At 45.0% G+C, this 22,882-nt stretch overlaps 1 protein-coding gene across 10 annotated transcripts in view; it reads left to right on the top strand.

Moving 5' to 3' along the window:
• The window catches only part of frmd4a (FERM domain containing 4A), a 773,221-nt gene that overhangs the window by 649,727 nt on the left and 100,612 nt on the right, over window positions 1-22,882 (top strand). For all 10 annotated transcript variants that reach the window (XM_072563058.1, XM_072563059.1, XM_072563057.1 and 7 more), the window contains 3 exons: window positions 3,558-3,623; window positions 4,183-4,240; window positions 15,993-16,079. In XM_072563058.1, coding sequence (XP_072419159.1) covers window positions 3,558-3,623; window positions 4,183-4,240; window positions 15,993-16,079 — 211 coding nt within the window. The remainder of the gene's footprint in view (window positions 1-3,557; window positions 3,624-4,182; window positions 4,241-15,992; window positions 16,080-22,882) is intronic.

The raw sequence follows: 22,882 nt of genomic DNA, 5'->3' as shown, positions 1-22,882 counted from the left end.
GAGGGGTGTCCCACCTTTAGGGAGAGAAGGAGAGAAATTGAAGAGAGGACATTGACAAAAAAAAGCTAAAGAAACAAGATCAATAAATTCCCAAACTATTCACAGTAAGGTTAGTTTCAGAAGATAGCAATAAACTCGGGGTAAACTGATCTCATTGATAACAGCAGGTGCACCAATGTGGGGCTGTAGCTTTTACACAGCTGTTCGACTCTCCCAGTGTTGTCCCAACTATAAAGGCACAGCTGAGATGATATCGAAGATGTTTGACAGTCTGTGCCGTTAACCTCTCCCTAACAGTAACATCACATGCATTCCACTCAGATAAAGGTCAGACCCCGGTTTACACTGCAGATATTTGAGAGGGAAATCTTTCACAGAGAGGAGGATGCAGAAACTCCCGGATTCTCTTATTTTCTTCAAAATAGCCCAAGATTCTTTCCTCATCTGTGTCTTGAGCAGCATTGTAAGCGCTATTATAAGGGATGACATGGAGGAGCCAGTCTTGAACTGGGGTGGACAAAGTTAAAAAATCACACAACACCAGGTTATAGTCCAACAGGTTTTTTTGGAAGCACTAGCTTTCAGAGCGCTGCTCCTTCATTAGGAAGCTGTGGAACAGGATCATAAGTCACAGAATGTATAGCAAACGATAACGGTGTCATGCAATGAAAATGATATATTGAACAAACCTAGATTGCTGTTAGGTCTTTCATCTTTTAGAATGGGTTGCAGGTTTCGGTTCATTAGTATGTAAATCCCAGAACTTCTTTCAAGTCACATTCTCAAGATAAGTTAAGGTTTTATTTTTAAAAAGTGACATCTCAGCTCAGACAACGCATTAAAGGAGTGAGGTTAGAGTCTATCTGTATCCCAAACTTGACTCAGACTGGTTCTATTTTCAAAATAGGAATTTATAAAATATGACATGGATTGACTGCCTGCAGGTTGTGTGTTTTTTGAGCAACAGAGAATGTGGCTGTCTAAAGAGCATCTTGTAGATAGTACACACTGCTGCTACTTTCAGTTCTGATCAAAAGTCTCCAGACTGATGTTGCCAAATCTGCTGAGTTTCTCCAGCAATTTCTGTCTTTGTTTCATATTTCTAGCAAGTGCTGATCTTTGTTTTATTTTACTGGATTGGTCCCCCGGATTAAGTGGAATTTACTGGAGTCGGACTGTATTGAAGAATAAGAGATGATCTGATTGAAACACTTAAGGAGTTTGACAGCCAATGATACAAAGTTAGGTGGACAGGCAGGTAGTTCTGAGGAGGTGGAGAGGCTGCAGGAAGATTTAGACAGTTTAGGAGAGTGGTCCAGGAAATGGCTGAAGAAATTCAACGTGAGCAAATGCGAGGTCTTGCACTTTGGAAAAAAGAATACAAGCATGGACTATTTTCTAAACGGTGAGAAAATTCATAAAGCCAAAGTACAAAGGGATCTGGGAGTGCTGCTAGTGCAGGATTCTCTAAAGGTTAACTTGCAGGTTGAGTCCATGGTTAAGAAAACAAATGTAATGTTGTCATTTATCTCAAGAGGGTTGGAATGTAAAAGCAACGATGTGCTACTGAGACTTTATAAAACTCTGGTTAGACCCCATTTAGAATACCATATCCAATTCTGGGCCCCACACCTCAGGAAGGACACACTGGCACCAGAGTGTGTCCAGCGGAGATTCACATGGATGATCCCTGGAATGGTGGGCCTAACATACGATGAATGGCCGAGGATCCTGGGATTGTATTCATTAGGGTTTAGAAGCTTGAGGGGAGATCAAATAGAAACTTACAAGATAATACATGGCTTAATACATAATACATGGTGGATGCTGGGAATTTGTTTCCATTAGTTGGGTATACTAGAACCTGTGGGAACAGCCTTAGAATTAGAGGGGGTCAATTTAGAACGGAAATGAGGAGACATTTCTTCAGCCAGAGAGTGGTGGGCCTGTGGAATTCATTGCCATGAAGTACAGTGGAGGCTGGGAAGTTAAATGTCTTCAAGACAGAGATTGATAAATTCTTGATCTTGAATGCCCATCAGCCATGATTAAATGGTGGAGTGGACTCAATGGGCCAAATGTCTTGTGGTCTTATGTCTTGTGGTCTTATCAATGCTAAACTCATATTTTTCCCATTTGGAAAATGGGGTCACAGTCTCAAACAATGTTATTGGAATTTAGGAATGAAATGAAGAGAAATTTGTAAATCATTGGAATTCTGTCCCCCAGAAGATGATGGATACTCAGAGTTTGGAGCAGAATTGGTTAGCTGTGAATTCATGTAGAATGTTACCCCAACTTTAATTTTTGAGTGTTCTAATTTAAAAATAACCAGTAACAAGCTTTTGTGTTAAGTAAGATCAAAAGTTAGGTTATTGTGCAATTATTGCTATGATTTATTACGTAACAGGGTGATATAGTGATTAGATAAAATGAACATTCAAAGATTAAAAATAGGTACAAATTAAAGTATTTATAAAGATGTAAGTCAGTTCAGACCTGTAACGTTGCAGATCCTTTATTTGCTTGAGGATTTCTTTTTTGAGGAGAAGGGGTTGAAGAATTGAATTCAGAACACAGTAGCTTTAGTTGATTGGCTGGAGTTACCTGCCCAGACTGACTCAGGAAGTGAACAGAAAGGGTTTCTTGTTACTCACTAGTTCTGCAGTAATGGCACTTGGAGATTGCCTGAACCCTTCTGGCAGAACGGTGATTGATTTCTGCCGAATCCTTCTCTGGAGCTGAGAGTTCTCTCCCTGAGGATGTTCCTGGAGATCTCTATGTAAAAGGATATCCCATCACTGTACCAAGATGAAGCTCCAATTGCCTGCTTTTGTTAACTTTGCGAAAATGAGGACTGCAGATGCTGGAGATCAGAGTCAAGATCAGAGCGGTGCTGGAAAAGCACAGCAGGTCAGGCAGCATCCGAGGAGCAGGAAAAATCGACGTCGATCATTCCCGAAACGTGGATTTTCCTGCTCCTCAGATGCTGCCTGACCTGTTGTGCTTTTCCAGCACTGCTTTGTTAACTTTGGTGAGTCATTGTTGCACAAAGCACTATGGATTGAGCTGAAGTTCTTTGTGAGAGTTTTTTCCAGCCTCTCATTTGTCTCAGAAGCTTTTTGAAGCCTCACACTTTGTAGCGAAGCATTATATTGTCCGGGGGTGGGGGGGGGGAGTAATTAAATTCAAATTCTTTCCCTTTGTAGTTGCTGTTGAGATAAAACATCGGCCTGCTGCTGTGGATCAGCAAGAGCCACCCATACAGCCCCTGACAGCCATTGTCAACACTGTGCCAATTTCTTAAAAATTCAAATTAACCATCTTTTTAAAATAAATAATAATTGCACATTCAAGACAACGGTTGAGAAATGGATGCTGAGGGAATTCAAAGAGATGTGGAAAGTGTGGGAATGCAGGATTTGGGTAGACATTCCAACAATCTTGAGGAATGGAAGAACAGACCATTCAAACCTGGTGCTAACCTCAGTGTACAGCATTTTCAAAAAGTCACAGTGCAGTTTTAAATGTAACACTTGCTGTCTGCTACCTTTCAGTGAGGACAGAGTGATCGAACACCACAAGAAGGTCAGCGGACAGACCAGAGGACAAGCTATTGTGAAGTAAGTTGTGCATTTTCTGGAAATAAATTTTCTGGGATTAATTTTTATCAGGACTGTATCTTCCTGATCTGTTGAAAAAAACCGAACCGCTGGACTTTACCACGAGCAATGTTCTCCTGCAAACTGGTTACAGACTCCCTCTCTTGCCCGTTCTTGTGTAGTTTCAAAATAAACAGATTAATTCCTTGACTTAAACAGTGAAGTGAGGAATCTGATTCAAACACGTTCTGTGTTTGTGTGATAGCATCATCAGCAGTGACTTCCAAGTTTAAAACTCTTGCCCTTTTATGGTCAATGCAAATCTGATTTATATTTTTCACCAATGCCCTTTAATTACTGATTTCAGGGATGTTTTAATTTCTGTTCATTTTGCTCATTTGCCTATTTCAAATGTTTCCTCTTTGAGTTATTCTTAATATTCACGGTCCTTCTGCTGCCTGTTTTCCTCTGTTTTTATTTATAGGTTTCGCTGTGTAAATGTTTCAATGTTTCTGGAACACTAGGAGAAAAGTGATTCGAAATCATTTCTAACATTCCTTCCATTTCTTTTCTTTCCCAGTTACATGAGCATTGCAGAATCTCTTCCAACTTATGGAGTGCACTATTATGCAGTAAAGGTAAACTTCTTCACTTAAAAATGAATCCCCCCACTCCCACCCCCAACCTTGTTCTGTGTTCAGAAAGTCACAGAAATACATCTCTAACAGATGACCTGACTGACTTCCAGCTCTGGAAGACACGGTGGCGAATTGTCAAGTTAATGTCTGTGATCTCTAAGCTAATGGTATAGGGACAAGGGTTCACATCCCCACCCTGCCACATGGTGAGATTCGGATTCAATGTTTTTTTTAAATTGACTGTAAAATCTCTTGCCGAATAGCAACCACTGTTGATCGTTGTAAAAACCTATCTTATTCACTCATGACCTTTAGGGAAGGGAATCTGTCATCCTTCAGCAGTCTGGACTACAAAGCATCAGCAATATAGTTGACCCTTAAATGCTATCTGGGTACTTAGGGATGGACAATAAACGCTGGCATATGAATTAATGAAAAAAAAAGCTCAAAGTGCAAAATCTTCGTCCTAGTCTTTAAATTTCTGTACATTTTGACCATGCCTGTCTCTGTACTCCCTCCCCTCCAGCCCTATCATGTTCCAAGAACTCTCTATCTCCCTTCTCCTGTTTGTGTGCGGTGATGAATTTTGGGAGGACTAACAAGGGAAGGGATTACCTGATGAAAGGGTGGACCCAGAGAACATGTTCACAGATCATTGAAGGCAGCACGGCAGGTAGAGAAGATGGTGAAGAAGATGTATGAGATACTTGCCTTCATTAGTAAAAGATATTGAATACAAGAGCAAGAATATCGCGGAGCTGTATACAATGCTAGGCCACAGCTGGAGAACTGTGTGCAGTTCTGGTCTCGACACAATAGGAAGGATGTGAGGGGATGCAGAGGGGATCCACCAGCTTCTTTCCTGGGCTAGAGGGTTCCAGCTCTGAAAAGAAACTGGATAGACAGGAGTTTGCTCCTTCGAGTATAGAACAGTACATCACATGAACAGGCCCTGCGGCCCACAATGTTATACCGAACATGATAACAAATTAAACTAATCCCTTCTGCCTGCCCTGGTCTATACCTCTCCATTTCTTGTTTATTGATGTACTTATCTAAAAACCCCTTCAACACCCCTATCATACCTGCCTCTACCACTACCTGTGGCAGTGGTTACAGCAGAGAAGGTGAGTGGCACAGAGTTCCGAAAGGTCCAATCAGAAAAGATAAACAGCAGTCAAGAGCTTTAAGGTAAGGAGCAGGAGGTTTCGAGAAGGTGTTTTTCATCCAGAGTGTTGTGAGTACCTGGAATTCAGGCCGTAAGAGTGTGGTAGAGGCAAGAGCCATTAAGGTATTTAAGAACTATTTAGATGAAAACTTGAAACACCATAGCATACACGGCTTATTCCGAAACACCGATTCTCCTGCTGCTCGGATGCTGCCTGACCTGCTGGGCTTTCCCAGCGCCACACTTTTCGACATAACATACAAGGGCCAATTGCTGGAAAACGGGATTGGAACAGATAGATGTTCGATGACCGGCACAGGCATGATGGGCTGAAGGGCCTCTTTCCTTGCTGTGAAAACCCTACGACTCATCTGTCCCAATTCTTTCGTTCCACCGTTGGCTTCAGCCATTTCGACCCGAGCCCGTGACCTCCTACACTGAAAAAATTTAACTCTCCTGTTTTAGGAACCAGTTCAAGAAAATTAGACCAGCCATCAAGTTTAAAAAAAGAATGCTTCATCGTGAAATGTTGATCTGATACTGTTTTTGCACCAGAGATCATTGGTTAAAATATAACCGTACAGTGAAGTGTGGGTCCATGTATAAGAAATAGGAGGAGTAAACCATTTAGATCTTGGAGCCTGCTGTGTCATTGAGTAACTTCATGACTGATTTATCTACTTCAACCCTATCTTCCAGCATCATCCTCGTATCACTTAAGAGACAAGGAGAGGCTGTGATATTTTCTCAAAAAACCCTGCCAACTGCAACGTTATTTCCTTTAAACCAAACACAAAGGCTGGGGCTGTTTTCCCTGGAGCAGCAGAGGCTGAGGGGTGACCTTACAAAGGTTTATAAAATCATGAGGGGCATGGAGAGGGTGAATAGCCAAAGTCTTTTTACAAAAGTGGGGGAGTCCAGAACTAGCGGGCATAGGTTTAAGGTGAGAGGGGAAAGATGGAAAAAGGACCTGAGGGGTAACTTTTTCACACAGTTGGTGGTACATGTATGGAACGAGCTGCCAGAGGAAGTGGTAGACGCTGGTACAATTACAACATTTAAAAGGTATCTGGATCAGATTAGGATATCTAGTTGGTGCACATGAGTTGAACTGAAGGGTGTGTTTCCGTGCTGTATGACTCTATAACTCTGTAACCTCCTTAGAATGCAATTTACTTTGCCAAACTCACTGTGATTACCCCCTCTCCACCCACTCACATCAGCTTTTTGACAGCATCGTTGCTGTTCTTTGAAGCTTTTCCTTGTTTTCAGTGAAAAATAAACTCAGATTTTAAGAAGGTATTTGTATCGGTTCCACTTTCACCAGAAATAAGAGTGCGGATTTACTCATTCCCATTCTCACATCTTTGATTGAAGGTGGGCCCATTCTGTGGAATGATTCAAATTATTATTGAATCTGTCTGTTTGGACATTTCTTGAAGGGGCAATATTAAATGAATGCAGCACTACTTTTCAAACACGACCCGAGGTACTGAGTCAAAAATTCATTAAAGGTGGCAAGTCAGCATTGAAGTCTCTAACAATCAGAAAATGGGATGGACTAAGATGCCCTCTTATGCAGCACATAAAGGTGGTGCTGGTCTCGTGGTATGATCGTGGACTATTAGATCAGAGATCCAGGTAATGTTCTGAGGACCTGGGTTGAAATCCCATCATGGCAGATTGTGGAAGTTGACTCCAATAAAAAGTTAAATGGTGACCTTGAAGCCATCATCGGTTGATGGAAAACCCATCTGGTTCACCTTAGGGAAGGGAACTGCTGTCCTTATCCCATCTGGTCTACACGTAACCCCAGACCCACAGCAATGTGGTTGACTCTTGACTGCCCTCTGAGTAATTAGGGACATGCTGGTCCAGCCAATGACGTCCACATCCTGTGAATGAATAAAAACAAACAAACATGGTGCTATTAAAGATAACATGTGGGCGTCATGAAGGGAGTGAGTTAGACTGAAAACCGATGAGTCGTAATGTTAGTGAATCCAGCAGAAACATTCCAACAGTAAGAGGACATTTAGAACCTTTCCATTGCCTTATGAGGAGAAGCTAGACCAGCAGGTTCTGTATCCTCTGGAGTTTAGAACAGCCCATGGGGACTTCATTGGAATGTAGTAGATCCTGGGGGGACTTGACTGGGAGGAGGGATGTGGAAAGGATGTTTCCTATTGTGGGAGAATCTAAAATTAGGGGTCATAGTTTAAATGAAAGGGTCATCCATTTGAGTCAGAGAGGAGGAAGCATTTTCTGTCTCAGAACATTGAGAGTTCTCAGAAGGCCATTGATGCAGAATCTTTAAATATTTTGAAGGTGGGGGAGATAGATTCTTAAAGACCAAAGGGATGGGAGATTATTGAGAATATGCAGGAATGTAGAGTGGAGGTTAAAATTAGATCAGCCACAGTCTCACTGAATGGGCCGAGCGGCCTACTGTTGTTCCTTATTTATATGTTCGTAGAACGCAGTGTAGTTGGTTTCTCTTGATGGTATCCACAAGTCACTACCTGGAGTTCCCTGCCCTCTATCACTGAGCACTGTTGCCTTTCACAGACAGCGGAAGATGATAAATGCTTTGACATGGCTGTCCTCCACATTGAGCTCAGGCACGAGGTCACTTCCCACCTCCAGCTTTCATACTGCTTTACTGCAGTTCATTGAGACATGGTCAGAAATGTATGAAGAAGATTGGGAGGTCACCCATTAAAGACTTCTTCCTTTTCTCAAGGGTGTTTCAGTCTCCACATGCTGCTACTTCCTTCCTCTCCTTGTGTCCATGTGTGGTCTTCAGCGATGTGCAGCTGGTCAATAACATCACTGCCTGTTTATATTCCTCTTGATTTCTGTCCTCTTTATTAGTGTTAGCACTCATCAGGTCTAACTCCCTCACTTCACAACGCTCCTAGCATTTCATGTTATTTTCACTCGAACTGTGTATTCTCTATTAGTGCTGTTTTCTGAGTGGCAGAAACACCAAGGCAGGCTTGCTATCACTCAGAAAATATGAACCCAGCACCTCAGAAAGTATTACAACAGTAAAACATCATCTCAACTGAAAATCAGTCATGAGCATTCTCTTTTAATTCACTCATGGGATGTGGGCGTCTCTGGCTGGGCCCAGTGTTTATTGCCTGTTCCTAGTTACCCCTTGAGAAGGTGGTTGTGGTGAGCTGTTTTCTTGATCCAGTGCAGTCCTCCTGCTGGGGTAGATCACCAGTGTTATTAGAAGAATCCCAGGGTTTTGACCCAGCGACACTGTAGGAATGGTGATATATTTCCAAGTCAGGATGGTGAGTGGCTTGGCGGGAAATAGCAGGGAGTGATGCTCCCATGTAGCTGCTGCCCTTGTCCTTCTAGATGGGAGTGGTCATGGATTTGGAAGGTGCTGTGAAAAGAGGCTAGGGTGAGTTATTGCAGTACAGATTAACAAAAATATAGAACTGCAAGTTTAAGAGTTATTTGCACACATATTTCTCTGTCATATATTGAAAGTAAGTTTGTTGAGGTGCTGATTACCAGATTCAGTGCCTACTCTTTTTGGAGCAGGAAAATCGACGTTTCGGGCAAAAGCCCTTCATCAGGAATAGATGTTGCAGAGCTCAGAGTAGACTGTTCTGCCACCCTGAGATGATGTCCAGATTGTCAACAACCAATTCCTAGAAGTAACTTCTTAAAGAGATAGGGGCAAATGGCCTTGTGGTATTATCATTAGATTATTAATCCAGAAACCCAAGTACAGCACCATCTTAGGTACAAAGGTCCCTTGGTGCAAACTCTTAGGTACAATGTAAAAACTAAAGAACATGACAGTCCTTCTTAGTGTTAAGCAGAAAGATAAAGAAATAATTCTTGGACAGTGGTATACAGTCAGTGAGTTGCCCTGGAAGTCCTCAACATTGACTCTGGACCCCATGAATTCTCATGGCTTCAGGTTAAACCTGGGTAAGGAAACCTGCTGATTACCATGTACTGTTCTCCCTCGGCTGATGAATCAGTACTCCTCCATGTTAAACAACACTTGAAAGAAGCACTGAGGGGGGCAAGGGCACAGAATGTATTCAGAATGGGGGATGTCACTGTCCACCACCAAGCGTGGCTCAGCGGCAGCATTACTGATTGAGCTGGTCGGGTCCTGAAGGACATAGCTGCTAGACTGGGTCTGTGGCAGGTGGGAAACAACAAGGGGGAAAACACACCTGACTTCATCCTGACCAATCTGCCGGCTGCAGATGTATCTGTCCATGACACTATCGGTAAGAGTGACCACCACACATTCCTTGTGGAGACCAAGTCCCACCTTCACACTGAGAATCCCCTCCATCGTGTTGTGTGGCACTATCACTGTGCTAAATGGGACAGACTTCAAACAGATCTAGCAACTCAAGACTGGCGGGGAACTGTGGGCCATCGACAGCAGCAGAATTGTACTCCTGCACAATCTGTAACCTGGATAAAAGCAAATTACTGTGGATGCTGGAATCTGAAACCAAAAGAGAAAATGCTGGAAAATCTCAGCAAGTCTGGCAGCATCAAAGCTTTGACAAAGGGTCAGTTAGACTTGAAACGTCAGCTCTTTTCTCTCCTTACAGATGCTGCCAGACCTGCTGAGATTTTCCAGTATTTTCTCTTTTGATTTCACAATCTGTGAACTGATGGCCTGGCATATCCCCCAGTCAACCATTCCCATCAAGCCAGGGGATCAACCCTGGTACAATGGAGAGTGCAGGAGGGCATGCCAGGAGCAGCACCAGGCAGACCTGAAAACAAGGTGTCAACCTGGTGAAGCTACCAAACAGGACTACTTACATACTTAGCAGCAGAAGCAGTAAGTGATAGGCAGAGCTAAGCGATACCACAGCCAATGAATCAGATCCAAGCTCTGCAGTCCTGCCAATTCCAGTTGGGAATGGTGGTGGACAATTAAACAACACACTGGAGAAGGGGGCTCCACAAATATCCCCATCCTCAACGATGGAAGAGCCCAGTGCATCAGGGCAAATGATAAGGCAGAAGCATTCACAGCAGTCTTCAGCCAGAAGTGCCAAATATTTGATCTATCTTGGTCTCCTTCAGTTGACCCCAGTATCATAGATGTGATTCTTCAGCAAATTCAATTAAAGCCACATGGTATCAAGAAACATTTGGAGGCACTAGGTACCCAAAGCCCTGACAACATGCAGCAATAGTATTGAAGACTTGTGCTCTAGAACTTACCACTCCCCTAACCAAACTGTTCCAATACAGTTACCACAATGTGGTAAATTGCCCAGGTATGTCCTGTACACAAAAGGCAGGGCAAATCCAACCTGGACAATTATTGCTCCATCAGTCTACTCTCAATCATTAATAAATTGATGGCAGATGTCATAAACAGTGCTATCAAGCAACACCTGCTCAGCAATAACCTGCTCAGTGACGCCTAGTTTGGGTTCTGCCAGGGCCACCCAGCTCCTGAGCTCGTTACAGCCTTGGTTCAAAAGAGCTGGATTCCAGAGGGGAGGGGAGAGGGACAGCACATGTTCACTTCCGCTGGTTGGAGTCATACCTGGAACATAGGAAGATGGTCATGGTTGTTGTAGGTCGGAACATCTCTGCAGGAATTCCTCAGGGTTGTGTCCTAGGCCCAGCCATCTTCAGCTGCTTTATCAATGAACTTCCCTTCATCATAAAAGGTCAGAAGTGGGGATGTTCGCCTGATGACTGCACCATATTCAGCACCATTTGCAACTCCTCAGATACTGAAGCAGTTCATGTTCAAGTGCAACAAGATCTGGATCATATGCAGGCTTGGGCTGACAAGTGACAAATAATGTATGCCACACAAATACTAGGCAATAACCTAGCCAAAAAGGGACAATCTAACATCGCCCTTTGACATTCAATGGTGTTACCATCACTGAATCTCCAACAGTCAACATCCTGGGGGGGGTACCATTGAACAGAAACTCAACTGGACTCATTACGTAAACACAGTGGCTACAAGAGTAGACCAGAGATTAGGAATGCTGCAATGAGTAATTCTCCTCCTGACTCCCCAAAGCCTGCCCATCATCTGTAAGGCACTCTCCATTTGCCTGATGGATGTAACTCCAATAGCTCTCAAAAATCTTGACACCATTCAGGACAGAGCAGCCCACTTGATTTTCACCACATGCACAAACATCCACTCCGTCCACCACTGACACTTAGTTGTAGCAGTGTGTACCGTCTACAAGATGCACAGCAGAAAATCACCAAAGATCCTCAGGCAGCACTTCATCTAGAAGGACAAGTGCAGCAGATACATGGCAACACCTTCGCCTGCAAGTTCCCCTCTGGCTCACTCACCATCCTGACTTGATTTGATTTTGATCTTTATTGTCACATGTACTGAAGTACAGGAGTACAGTGAAAATTGTATAATTGTATATTCCTGGCACCATCTTAGGTCCAAGTACCTAAGTACAGAATCAATGGAACAACCTAGAAAGAAAGAAAGAGTTAAAATTTGAAATAAGATTGAAAGTTCTACTTGGAAGTATATCAGCGTTCCTTTAGTATTGCTGGGTCAATAACCTGGAATTCCCTCCCTAACAGCATTATGGGTCTACCTGCAGCACATAGAGTCATAGAGATGTACAGCACGGAAACAGACCCTTCGGTCCATCTCGTCCATGCTGACCAGAAATCCTAAATTATTCTAGTTCCAGTTGCCAGCATTTGGCCCATATCCTTCTAAATCCTTCCTATTCAAATGCCCATCCAGATCCCTTTGAAATGTTGTAATTGTACCAGCCTCCTCCACTACCTCCGGCAGCTCATTGCATACACGCAACATCCTCTGCATGAAAAAGTGTCCCTTAGATCCCTTTTAAATTTTTTCCCTCTCACCTTAAACCAATGCCCTCTAGTTCTGGTCTCCCTCACCCCAGGGAAAAGACCTTGTCTATTCACGCTATTCATGCCCCTCGTGATGTTATAAACCTCTATAAGGTCACCCCTCAGCCTCTGTCACTCCAGGGAAAACAGCCCCAGCTTATTCAGCCTCTCCCTATAGCTCAACCCTCCAACCTTGGCAACATCCTTGTAAATCCTTTCTGAACTGCAGCGGTTCAAGAGAGCAGCTGTCCACCATCTTCTCAAAAGCAAACAGGGGTGGGCAATAAATGTTGGCCGAACCAGAGACATTCACACCCCACAAATAAGTGAAGAAACAGTTTGTATCAAGCCCGAAGAACCTATACTTGAGGAGTTTTGGTGCAGACATTATGCTGCAGTTATACACAAGCCTAGCTAGACCCTACCTCTGAGCACATCTGGACATGTCACCTCAAGAAGGTTGTATTGACCTCGGAGGGAGTCTAACGTAGGTTTACAAGAATGATATGTGGACGTCAGGGTTAAGTTATGATGAGAGATTATAAAAATGTCTCTAGAAGTTTGAAGGTTAAGGATTGATCAGATCAAAGTCTTCAAGCTATTAGCAGGAAAAGACAGGGCAGATTCAGATCCACTATTCCCACTGGTTGGGGATTCTTGAACGAGGGGATAGTCTGAGAATTAGGGCCAGAGTTCGTACAGGAGAGATGTTCTCCACACAAAGGGTGGGAGAGGTTTGGAACTCTCTTCCACAACTGATGCTGGATCAATTGTTAATTTTAAAACTGAGATGAATAATTCTTTGTTCAGCGAAGGTATTAAGGGATACAGGCCAAAGGCAGGTAGATGGAGGTAGGCCACAGATCAGCCATGATCTCATTGAATGATGGAACAGATTCGAATGGCCTATTCCTGTTCTTTTGTTCAAGGCACTCCATAAATTTGGAGGATGTTTTTAAATGGCCACAGTTCCAAACAGGGATTCCTTCAGGGGTGATAAACTATAATAGCCCCTCCTGCCTCTTCCTGTTTAAGAACAAAGTAGATTGGGGAAGATTAATTGACTTAGTTGAGTTTGCACATCCTGAAACTCTGAATGGACACTGCTCTGTCATTGTTCCCCTTTCAGTTATGGCCTGTTCATTTCTGCTTGGAATTTGAAGTTTCCCAGACTCAACAAAATTTGTTTCCTCTCTCTCTCTCTCTCTCTCTCCCTCCCCCCCAAGTGAGTCTCTCTTGCTGTTTCTCTCTCTCTCTGGGTCTCTTTTGCTCTTTTTCTCTCTCTTTCTCTCTATGGGCCTCTGTCTCTCTCTCTCTCTCTCTCTGTTTCTCTCTCACTCTCTCTCCCGCCCTCTCTCTCTCTCTCTCTCTGTGTTTCTCTCTCACTCTCCGGGTCTCTCTCTCTCTCTCTTTCTCTCTCTGTGTCTTTCTCTTTCACTCTCTCTCTATCTCTCTGTGGGCTTCTTTCTCTCTCTCTCTGTTTCTCTCTCACTCTCTCTCTGGGTCTCTCTCGCCGGGTCTCTCCCTCTTTCTCTCTCTCTCTCTCTCTCTCTCTCTTTCTGTGGGTCTTGTTTTTCCCTGTTTTTGCTCTCAGACACCAGCTGTTCATCAATCCACGACTCACACCTCCACCAGGCACATCTCTGCTTCCTCCCATTAACACTCCTTGGCCAAGCAACACCAAGCCATTTGTCAAGTGATATTTGTGTCTTCCAGCACATTGCACACCTTCACTTTTGTTCTTTCTTTCTTCGCCCCCACCCCCCGCCCTTGAATTGCCTAAAACCCGTAACATCTCAAACTATTTGGATGAAGGGTCACAGACCGGAGATATTCTGCTGTTCTCTCTCTGCTGCCTGATCTCCTCAATATTTCTAATAATAGCTGTTCCTTTATTCCTAAGAAAAGTTGTACTTGGAAGAATTAATCTAGAAATGTTCCAAAGATGACTTGAAATTGACAGATAATAAAGTTCAGTGTCTGAGTACCTTGTCAAAATGAACTGGAGAAGTAACCTCCATTAACCCTGCTCCTATTGGGTCTTTACTGAGTTCTGTTTGGTGCAGTGTGTTCTACACAAGATACAGGATTTAGACAGAATGTAAGTCCACACTTTCAGTGAGAGCATTATTTCTACACTCCAAAAACTTTACGACCCATTGATTACTCATTCCCCATATTTAAGCACACTATCTGGGCTAGCACAGTGGCTCAGTGGTTAGCACTGCTGCCTTACAGTACCAGGGACCCAGGCTCAATTCCACCCTCAAGTCACCTCTGTGTGGTGTTTGTACATTCTCATTCTCAACTGCATGGGTCCCGTCTGGGTGCTCTGGTTTCTTCCCACATTCCAAAGGTGTGCAGGTTAGGTGGACTGACCATGCTAAATTGTTCATAGTGTTCAGGGATGTGTAAACTTGGATTATGTAGAATACAGGGATAGGGTGAGGGGTAGAGATGTGTCTGGGTGGGATGCTCTTTTTCTCTCTAAAAAACCTGTTCCTGTACTGTAGCAATTCTATTCTCTTAATTTATTTCCCTTGTTCATGGGGTGTGGGTGCCATCCACCAGGCCAGCATCAATTACCTGTCCCTAATTCCCCAGAGGGTAGTAAAGAGTCAATCACATTGCTGTGTGTGTGGAGTCACATGTGGGTCAGATCAGAGTCAGAAAGTGTGGCACTGGAAAAGCACACATTCCTGATGAAGGGCTTATGCCTGAAGCGTTGACTCGCCTGCTCCTCGGATGCTGCCTAACCTGCTGTGCTTTTCTAGCACCACACTTTTTGACTGTGATTCTCCAGCATCTGCAGTGCTCACTTCCTCTCTGTAGGCCAGACCAGGTGAGGATGGCAGATTTCCATCCCTAAAGGACATTAGTGAACCAGTTGGGTTTTATAACAAAGGCTATCATTAGAATTAGCTTTTAATTACATGTACTTACTGGAGTCAAATGTTATAATTTACCATGGTTGGATTTGAACTTACATTTCCCACAGCATTACCCTGGGGCTCAATGTTACTGCTCTGTGCAGTGCCACCATACTACTGCCTCTCCCTTTATCTAGCCATTGCCTATTCTCTTATTCCATTAGGTCTCAGGCGTTAAGCAGCATTAGATGATAACGTTGGAGGCAACTCAGAGAAGGTTCACGTGAATGATCCCGGCTATGGAGGGATTGTCTAATGAGCAAAAGCGACACAGCTTGGGACTCTACTCATTGAAGTTTATAAGAACAAGAGGAGATCTCACTGAAACATATAGGATCCTTAAGGGGCTTGACAGGGTCAGTGCTGTGAGGATGTTTCCCCTCATGGGAGAATCTAGGAACAGAGGATCCAGCCTCAGAATAAAGGGGTACCAATTAAATACTGAGATGAGGAGGAATGTCTCCTTTCAGAGGGTTGTGAGTCTTTGGAACTCCCTGCCCCAGGGAGCCTGTATTTATCTACGGCTGAGGTCAATAGATTCTTGATCAGTCGGGGAATGAAAGGCGAAGGGGAAAGGGCAGGGAAGCGGACGTGAGGAATGTTGGAACAGCCAGGATCCTATTGGATGGTGAAGCAGGCTCGAGGGGCCGAATGGCCTACTGCAATTCCTGTTTCTGATGGTCACAGTGGGCTCTGGTTTTCCTTGTGTTTCTAGAATTTAGTGTCTGTATTTTAACAGCAACATGTATTGAATGGTAAAATATTATGATTTATCTGATAGGACAAGCAAGGGATCCCCTGGTGGCTGGGACTGAGTTACAAAGGAATTTTTCAGTATGATTACCATGACAAAGTGAAGCCGAGGAAGGTAAGTGGAAAAGTCCATGTAATACTGTATGTTGTAGAACTTTGCTACCTCATTATGTCTGTTAATAACAATATGTAAATTCCTTAAATACAAAAACATTCCCCATTTCTGTCAAGAATAGAATGAATCCAATTATATAAATTATTTAATTTGCAAATGTATGGAGTTTGTTGAAGTGATTGGAGCTTTGAAGGTGTCAGTGCTGATTGTCACTCAGCAAAGTGTGGGGTAGCACGGTGGTTAGCACTGCTGCCTCATAGCGCCAGGGACCCGGGTTTGCTTCCTGCCTCAGATGACTGTCTGTGTGGAGTTTGCACATTCTCCTCGTGTCTGTGTGGGTTTCCTCCCACAATCCAAAGATGTGCAGGTCAGCGTGGATTGGCCGTGCTGAATCGCCCATAGCGTTAAGGTGCATTAATCAGGCGTAAATATAGGGGTCTAGCTGAGTTACTCTTCGGAGGGTGGACCTGTTGGGCTGAAGGGCCTGTTTCCATACTGTAGGGAATCTAATCTAATCTAAAAAATAGTGTTTGTATCCTGCTGAGGAAAGCCACGTAAAACCCAGGGGCGTTTTAAATATATTCATGGGATGTGGGCATCGCTGACTAGCTCAGTATTTATTACACCTTCCATATTGTCCTTGCAGAGATGGTGGGATCATATCAGTTTGGAGCAGGTGCAGGTCACTTGACCCTTTGAGTGTGCTAGACCATTCCATAAGGACATAGCTGATCTGATTACTCCATATTCGTGCCTAGCCCCAATGGCCTTTCCCAACCTTCCCTCCCCTAACTTATCAAGAATCCATCCACTTCTGCCTTAAATATTGAAACACCTGCCTCCAAGCCTTCTGAGGAAGAAAATTCCAAAAAATCACAGCTCTCTGTGAGAAACAAAATCACCTCAGCTCTGCCTAAAATGGACAACCCTTTACTTTCAAACTGTGGCTCCTAGTTCCTGAATCTCCCACAAGAGGAAAGATTCTCTCCACATTCATCTTACCAAGCCCCCCAGGATTCAGAAAAATCACCTTTCATTCAATTAAGTATTCATCCTGTTGTAGCCTGTCCAACCCTTCCTCATAAAACACCTGCCCATGCCAGGTATTAATCTGGTAAGCCGTATCTGAACTGTGAGAGCTGCCTTCCTGAACCGCGATGTGGAGGAGCTGGTGTTAGACTGGGGTGTACAAAGTTAAAAATCACACAACACCACGTTATAGTCCAACAGGTTTATTTGGAAGCACTAGGTTTCGGAGCGCTGCTCCTTCAGCAGCTGGTTGCTGCAGTCCATGTGGTTTTAGGGGCAAACTCTCAGGGCTGTTTGGAAGGGAGTTCCAGGATATTGACTCAGCAACAATGAAGGAATGACAGTAAGTGTCAGAATGGTGTGTAGCTTGAAAGGCAACTTGTAGATGGTGATGTCCCTGTATATCTACAGCCCCTGTTCTCCTATGGGGTCATAGTCATAGATCTAAAAGGTCTGATCAAACATGGACTGTCTCACTCCAACTTGAGCACCACACAGAGTGAGTCTTCAAAATGGGGGCCGATAGTTCGAATACTGACGACCAGTGTCTGAACAGTTCCTGGTGTGCACACAATTTCTTGTGGAATGGTGTGTTTTGACTGTACCTCCCTAATCCAGCAGCCTGGGCACTGGGCCTTTGCTGGGCCAAACAACTTTCTAGACCACAGGAAAGGCAATGCAAGAACACTTTCAAAGAGAAGAACTCACTGTGGCCTTCTCATGGCTCGTGGATGAATGACATTCCAATTGGACACCAAATCCAGGATTTCAGGAGGTCCAATCTGGGCAGAGGGTTACAAAATGGAACATAAATAAAGATGGAAGCAGACACCCTAGAGCAGAGCATGGGCTTTGTCTGTACCTTGCTGTTACCGTGGATGGAAGATGGTTACAAATCACAGTGGTGAACTGCTGTATTTATTTTATGATCATGTGTCAGTCAAGCATGCAAGTTCTGATGAGCTGATTGATTTTTATTTGTGCTACTGACTCTGACCTACTTCAGATATATTTGATGAAAATTGACACAGTCACACACTAACACAACTAACACAGGCGCAGTCTCACACACACAACTACACATTTATATACAGAAGCATACACACAGGCATACACAACCATCACACAGACACACTCGCATACAAACACATACACATTCTACACAAAGACATACTCAGGCACACACACACACACATCCCTAATATACTTCCTATAGTTTGTGGTGAGGATGTGGTGACGTATGACCATGATCACTTTAACACAGGAGCTGCTTTTATCTAGAGCGATACAGATGTGTGTGGTGACAAATCTACCCAGATTTATTGCTGAGTCATTTGGAACTGTCTGGATTTCTTTCCAGCAGAGCGTATGGATTGTTATTTTATTCTTGTCGACTCACACAGCTCACTGGATTGGAGTTACAGAAATGGGATTCTAATTCTTGGAAAATATGGAAAAATCCCCCAGATTTACTTTACTGTCAATGAATACATTGCCAGCCACATGTGGCTGATTGGAAATCCAGATGTGACTAATGTATTCACAAATAAAACATGAGTAATAGGCACCGTTGCTGGCCATGTGAGTGCAGTGTTTTTAAAGAGCATGGGAGAGTGAATATTGCCTGAGGCTGGGGATCTAGAACCAGGGTCACAGTTTCAGAACAAAGTGTCAGCCAGTTAAGAGTCAACTGTATTGCTGTGGGCCTGGGGTCACATGAACACAAATATGCACACTAACTGATGCACACACCGTTACACAGATTAACTCACACACTCTCGTATTAAAGGGTGAGACTCACTGAAGTAAACAGAACATCATCTGAAAGTGGTTGGCAAGCCCTTGCTGAGGAGAAAACTCGTCACTCAACAGTCTGTGAATCGTTGGGACTCTCTGGCCAGCGAGAATGCTGAGTCCTTCAGTGTATCTCCACCGAAACGGATAGGTTTTGGATACCCAACAAATCAGGAGATAGGGGAATAGGGTGGATTATATTTACTATGATTTTATTGAATGATGGATTGAGTTTGAAGGGCTGAATGGCCTCACACTCCCATTTCTTATGTTCTTCCACACAATATATGAATGGGTTCACCATTCTTATTTGTACTGTGGTTGGTAAAAGGTCGACAGTGTGAGTCGTTTGGATCGTTTCGAGTAATTTATTTACTTGACTGTAGCTGCTTGTGAAGTAATTAGACAAACACAGTAAAGCATATTCAATTGTAACCCTAACATTTAAAACGACCACACACTTACTGACATCAACTCTGTTTTGCGAAGGGCTTACCAAACACTTTCATATGATGTTCTGATCACTTCAGTGAATCTTGTCCTTTGATACTGTCCATGTGACTCCAGACCCACAGCAATGCAGTTGACTCTTTAACTGCTCTCTGCAATGGCTAAGTAAGCTGCTCAGTTCAAGGACAGTCAAGGGTAGGCTTCACATGTGGCCTTGCCAGTGACGCCCACATCCCCACCAAAGATGGGAAGGAAAAGCAATTCCCCAACTGGTATCCATCAGTCTCAGTTTTTAGTTCAGTTCACTGAGCCATGTGTACAAGGAGAGAGAGAATCTGTCAATTGCATTCATTGTCCAATGCACCTTGTTACATCATGCTGCTTCCAGACCCCTGCCCCCCCCCCCATGCCCCCCGCCATAGTGAACAGTTTCCTTTGTTACGTTAGAAATGGAACCCTGATAATAAGGAGCATGAAGGATCTCCAGCAGCAGCAGCAGACACGCGTGGCTGTCGCTTCCTCTGCTTTCATGACACACGGAACAATTCTTCCGTCGCCTCCGCCTCCGAGCTTACTTTCACGATCAGGATTCCCGCCCACCTTCCGAGGACCCCTTCGCCCACCTCCAACACACTGCATCCACCTGGACACCCCGCGCTGGCCTATTACCTGCCCTCGACCTCTTCGTTTCCAACTGCCGCCGAGACATTAACCGCCTCAACCTGTCTACCCCCCTCCCCCACTCCAACATCTCACCCTCACAACGCACAGCCCTCCAATTCCTCTGCTCCAATCCCAACCTCACCATCAAGCCAGCGGATAAAGGGGGCGCAGTGGTAGTCTGGCGCACTGACCTCTACACCGCTGAAGCCAAACGCTAACTCGAGGACACCTCTTCCTACTGCCCCCTCGACCATGACCCCACCCCCCATCACCAAACCATCATCTCCCAGACCATACAGAACCTCATCACCTCAGGAGATCTCCCACCCACAGCTTCCAACCTCATAGTCCGGGAACCCCGCACTGCCCGGTACTACCTCCTTCCCAAGATCCACAAGCCTGACCACCCTGGCCAACCCATTGTCTCAGCATGCTCCTGCCCCACTGAACTCATCTCTACCTACCTCGACACTGTCCTATCCCCCCTAGTGCAGGAACTCCCCACATACGTTCGAGACACCACCCACGCCCTCCACCTCCTCCAAGACTTCCGTTTCCCCGGCCCCCAACGCCTCATCTTCACCATGGATATCCAATCCCTTTACACCTCCATCCGCCATGACCAGGGCCTCCAAGCCCTCCGTTTTTTCCTCTCCAGACGTCCCCAACAGTACCCTTCCACCGACACTCTCATTCGTTTGGCCGAACTGGTCCTCACCCTTAACAATTTCTCCTTTGAATCCTCCCACTTCCTCCAGACCAAAGGCGTAGCCATGGGCACACGTATGGGCCCCAGCTATGCCTGTCTCTTTGTTGGCTACATAGAACAGTCCATCTTCCGTAATTACACCAGCACCACTCCCACCTCTTCCTCCGCTACATTGATGACTGCATTGGCGCCACCTCGTGCTCCTGCGAGGAGGTTGAGCAATTCATCAACTTCACCAACACATTCCACCCTGACCTTAAATTTACCTGGACCATCTCTGACACCTCCCTCCTGTTCCTGGACCTCTCCATCTCTATTAATGACGACCGACTTGACACCCACAAACCCACTGACTCCCACAGCTACCTGGATTACACCTCTTCCCACCCTACCTCTTACAAAAATGCCATCCCGTATTCCCAGTTCCTCCGCCTCCGCCAGATCTGTTCCCAGGAGGACCAGTTCCACCACAGAACACACCAGATGGCCTCCTTCTTTAGAGACTGCAATTTCCCTTCCCACGTGGTTAAAGATGCCCTCCAACGCATCTCGTTCACATCCCGCACCTCCGCCCTCAGATCCCACCCCTCCAACCGTAACAAGGACAGAACGCCCCTGGTGCTCACTTTCCACCTACCAACCTTCGCATAAACCAAATCATCCGCCGACATTTCCACCACCTCCAAAAAGACCCCACTACCAGGGATGTATTTCCCTCCCCACCCCTTTCCGCCTTCCGCAAAGACCGTTCCCTCCATGACTACCTGGTCAGGTCCACGCCCCCCTACAACCCACCTTCCCATCCTGTCACCTTCTCCTGCCACCGCAGGAACTGTAAAACCTGCGCCCACACCTCCTCCCTCACCTCTATCCAAGGCCCTAAAGGAGCCTTCCACATCCATCAAAGTTTTACTTGCACATCCACTAATATCATTTATTGTATCCGTTGCTCCCGATGCGGTCTCCTCTACATTGGGGAGACTGGGCGCCTCCTAGCAGAGCACTTGAGGGAACATCTCCGGGACACCCGCACCAATCAACCACACCGCCCCATGGCCCAACATTTCAACTCCCCCTCCCACTCTGCCGAGGACATGGAGGTCGTGGGCCTCCTTCACCGCCGCTCCCTCACCACCAGACGCCTGGAGGAAGAACGTCTCATCTTCCGCCTCGGAACACTTCAACCCCAGGGCACCAATGTGGACTTCAACAGTTTCCTCATTTCCCATTCCCCCACCTCACCCTAGTTCCAAACTTCCAGCTCAGCACTGTCCCCATGACTGGACTTGTCCTACCTGCCTATCTCCTTTTCCACCTATCCACTCCACCCTCTCCTCCCTGACCTATCACCTTCATCCCCTCCCCCACTCTACGTACTCTATGCTGCTTTCTCCCCATCCCCACCCTCCTCTAGCTTATCTCTCCACGCTTCAGGCTCACTGCCTTTATTCCTGATGAAGGGCTTTTGTCCAAAACGTCGATTTCGCTGCTCCTTGGTTGCTGCCTGAACTGCTGTGCTCTTCCAGCACCACTAATCCAGAACCACTCCCCATTGATCGACCTACCACTCCTATCCGGGAGATTGTGTTAACAACTGGAATTTTTATCTTTGTTTTGTCTTCAGCACCAACCTGCAATTTCCCTCCAAGCCACTCATCATCCTGACTTGGAAGTATATTGTCATTCCTTCAGTGTCACTGGGTCAAAATCCTGGAATTCCCTCCCTAAGGGCATCGTGGGTTAACCCACAGCACACGGACTGCAGCAGTTCAAGAAGGCAGCTCACCCCCACCTTCTGGAATACTGTGTCCAGTTCTGGTCTCCCTGTTACAGGAAGGCTGTTATTAAGCTGGAGACATATGAGAAGAGATTTACCAGGATGTTGCCAGGTATGGAAGGTTTCAGTTATGCAGGAAGTCTGGATAGTCTGGGACCATTTTCAGTGGAGCATAGGAGGCTGTGACGTGACTTCATAGAGGATTATAAAATAATGAAGGGTGTAGATGAGGTGATTGGCAGGTGTCTTTTCCCTAAGGTGGGGGATTTCAAGACTAGGGGACGTATTTTTAACAAGGGAGGAGAGAGATTTAAAGAAGACAAGTCAAATGTTTTACACAGATGGTGGTTCTTGTGTGGAATGAACTTTCAGAGGAAGTGG

The sequence above is a fragment of the Chiloscyllium punctatum genome, chromosome 44 (genome assembly GCF_047496795.1).
Source record: "Chiloscyllium punctatum isolate Juve2018m chromosome 44, sChiPun1.3, whole genome shotgun sequence".
Taxonomy (NCBI): Eukaryota; Metazoa; Chordata; class Chondrichthyes; order Orectolobiformes; family Hemiscylliidae; genus Chiloscyllium; species Chiloscyllium punctatum.
This window is presented reverse-complemented; position numbering and strand designations above follow the sequence as displayed.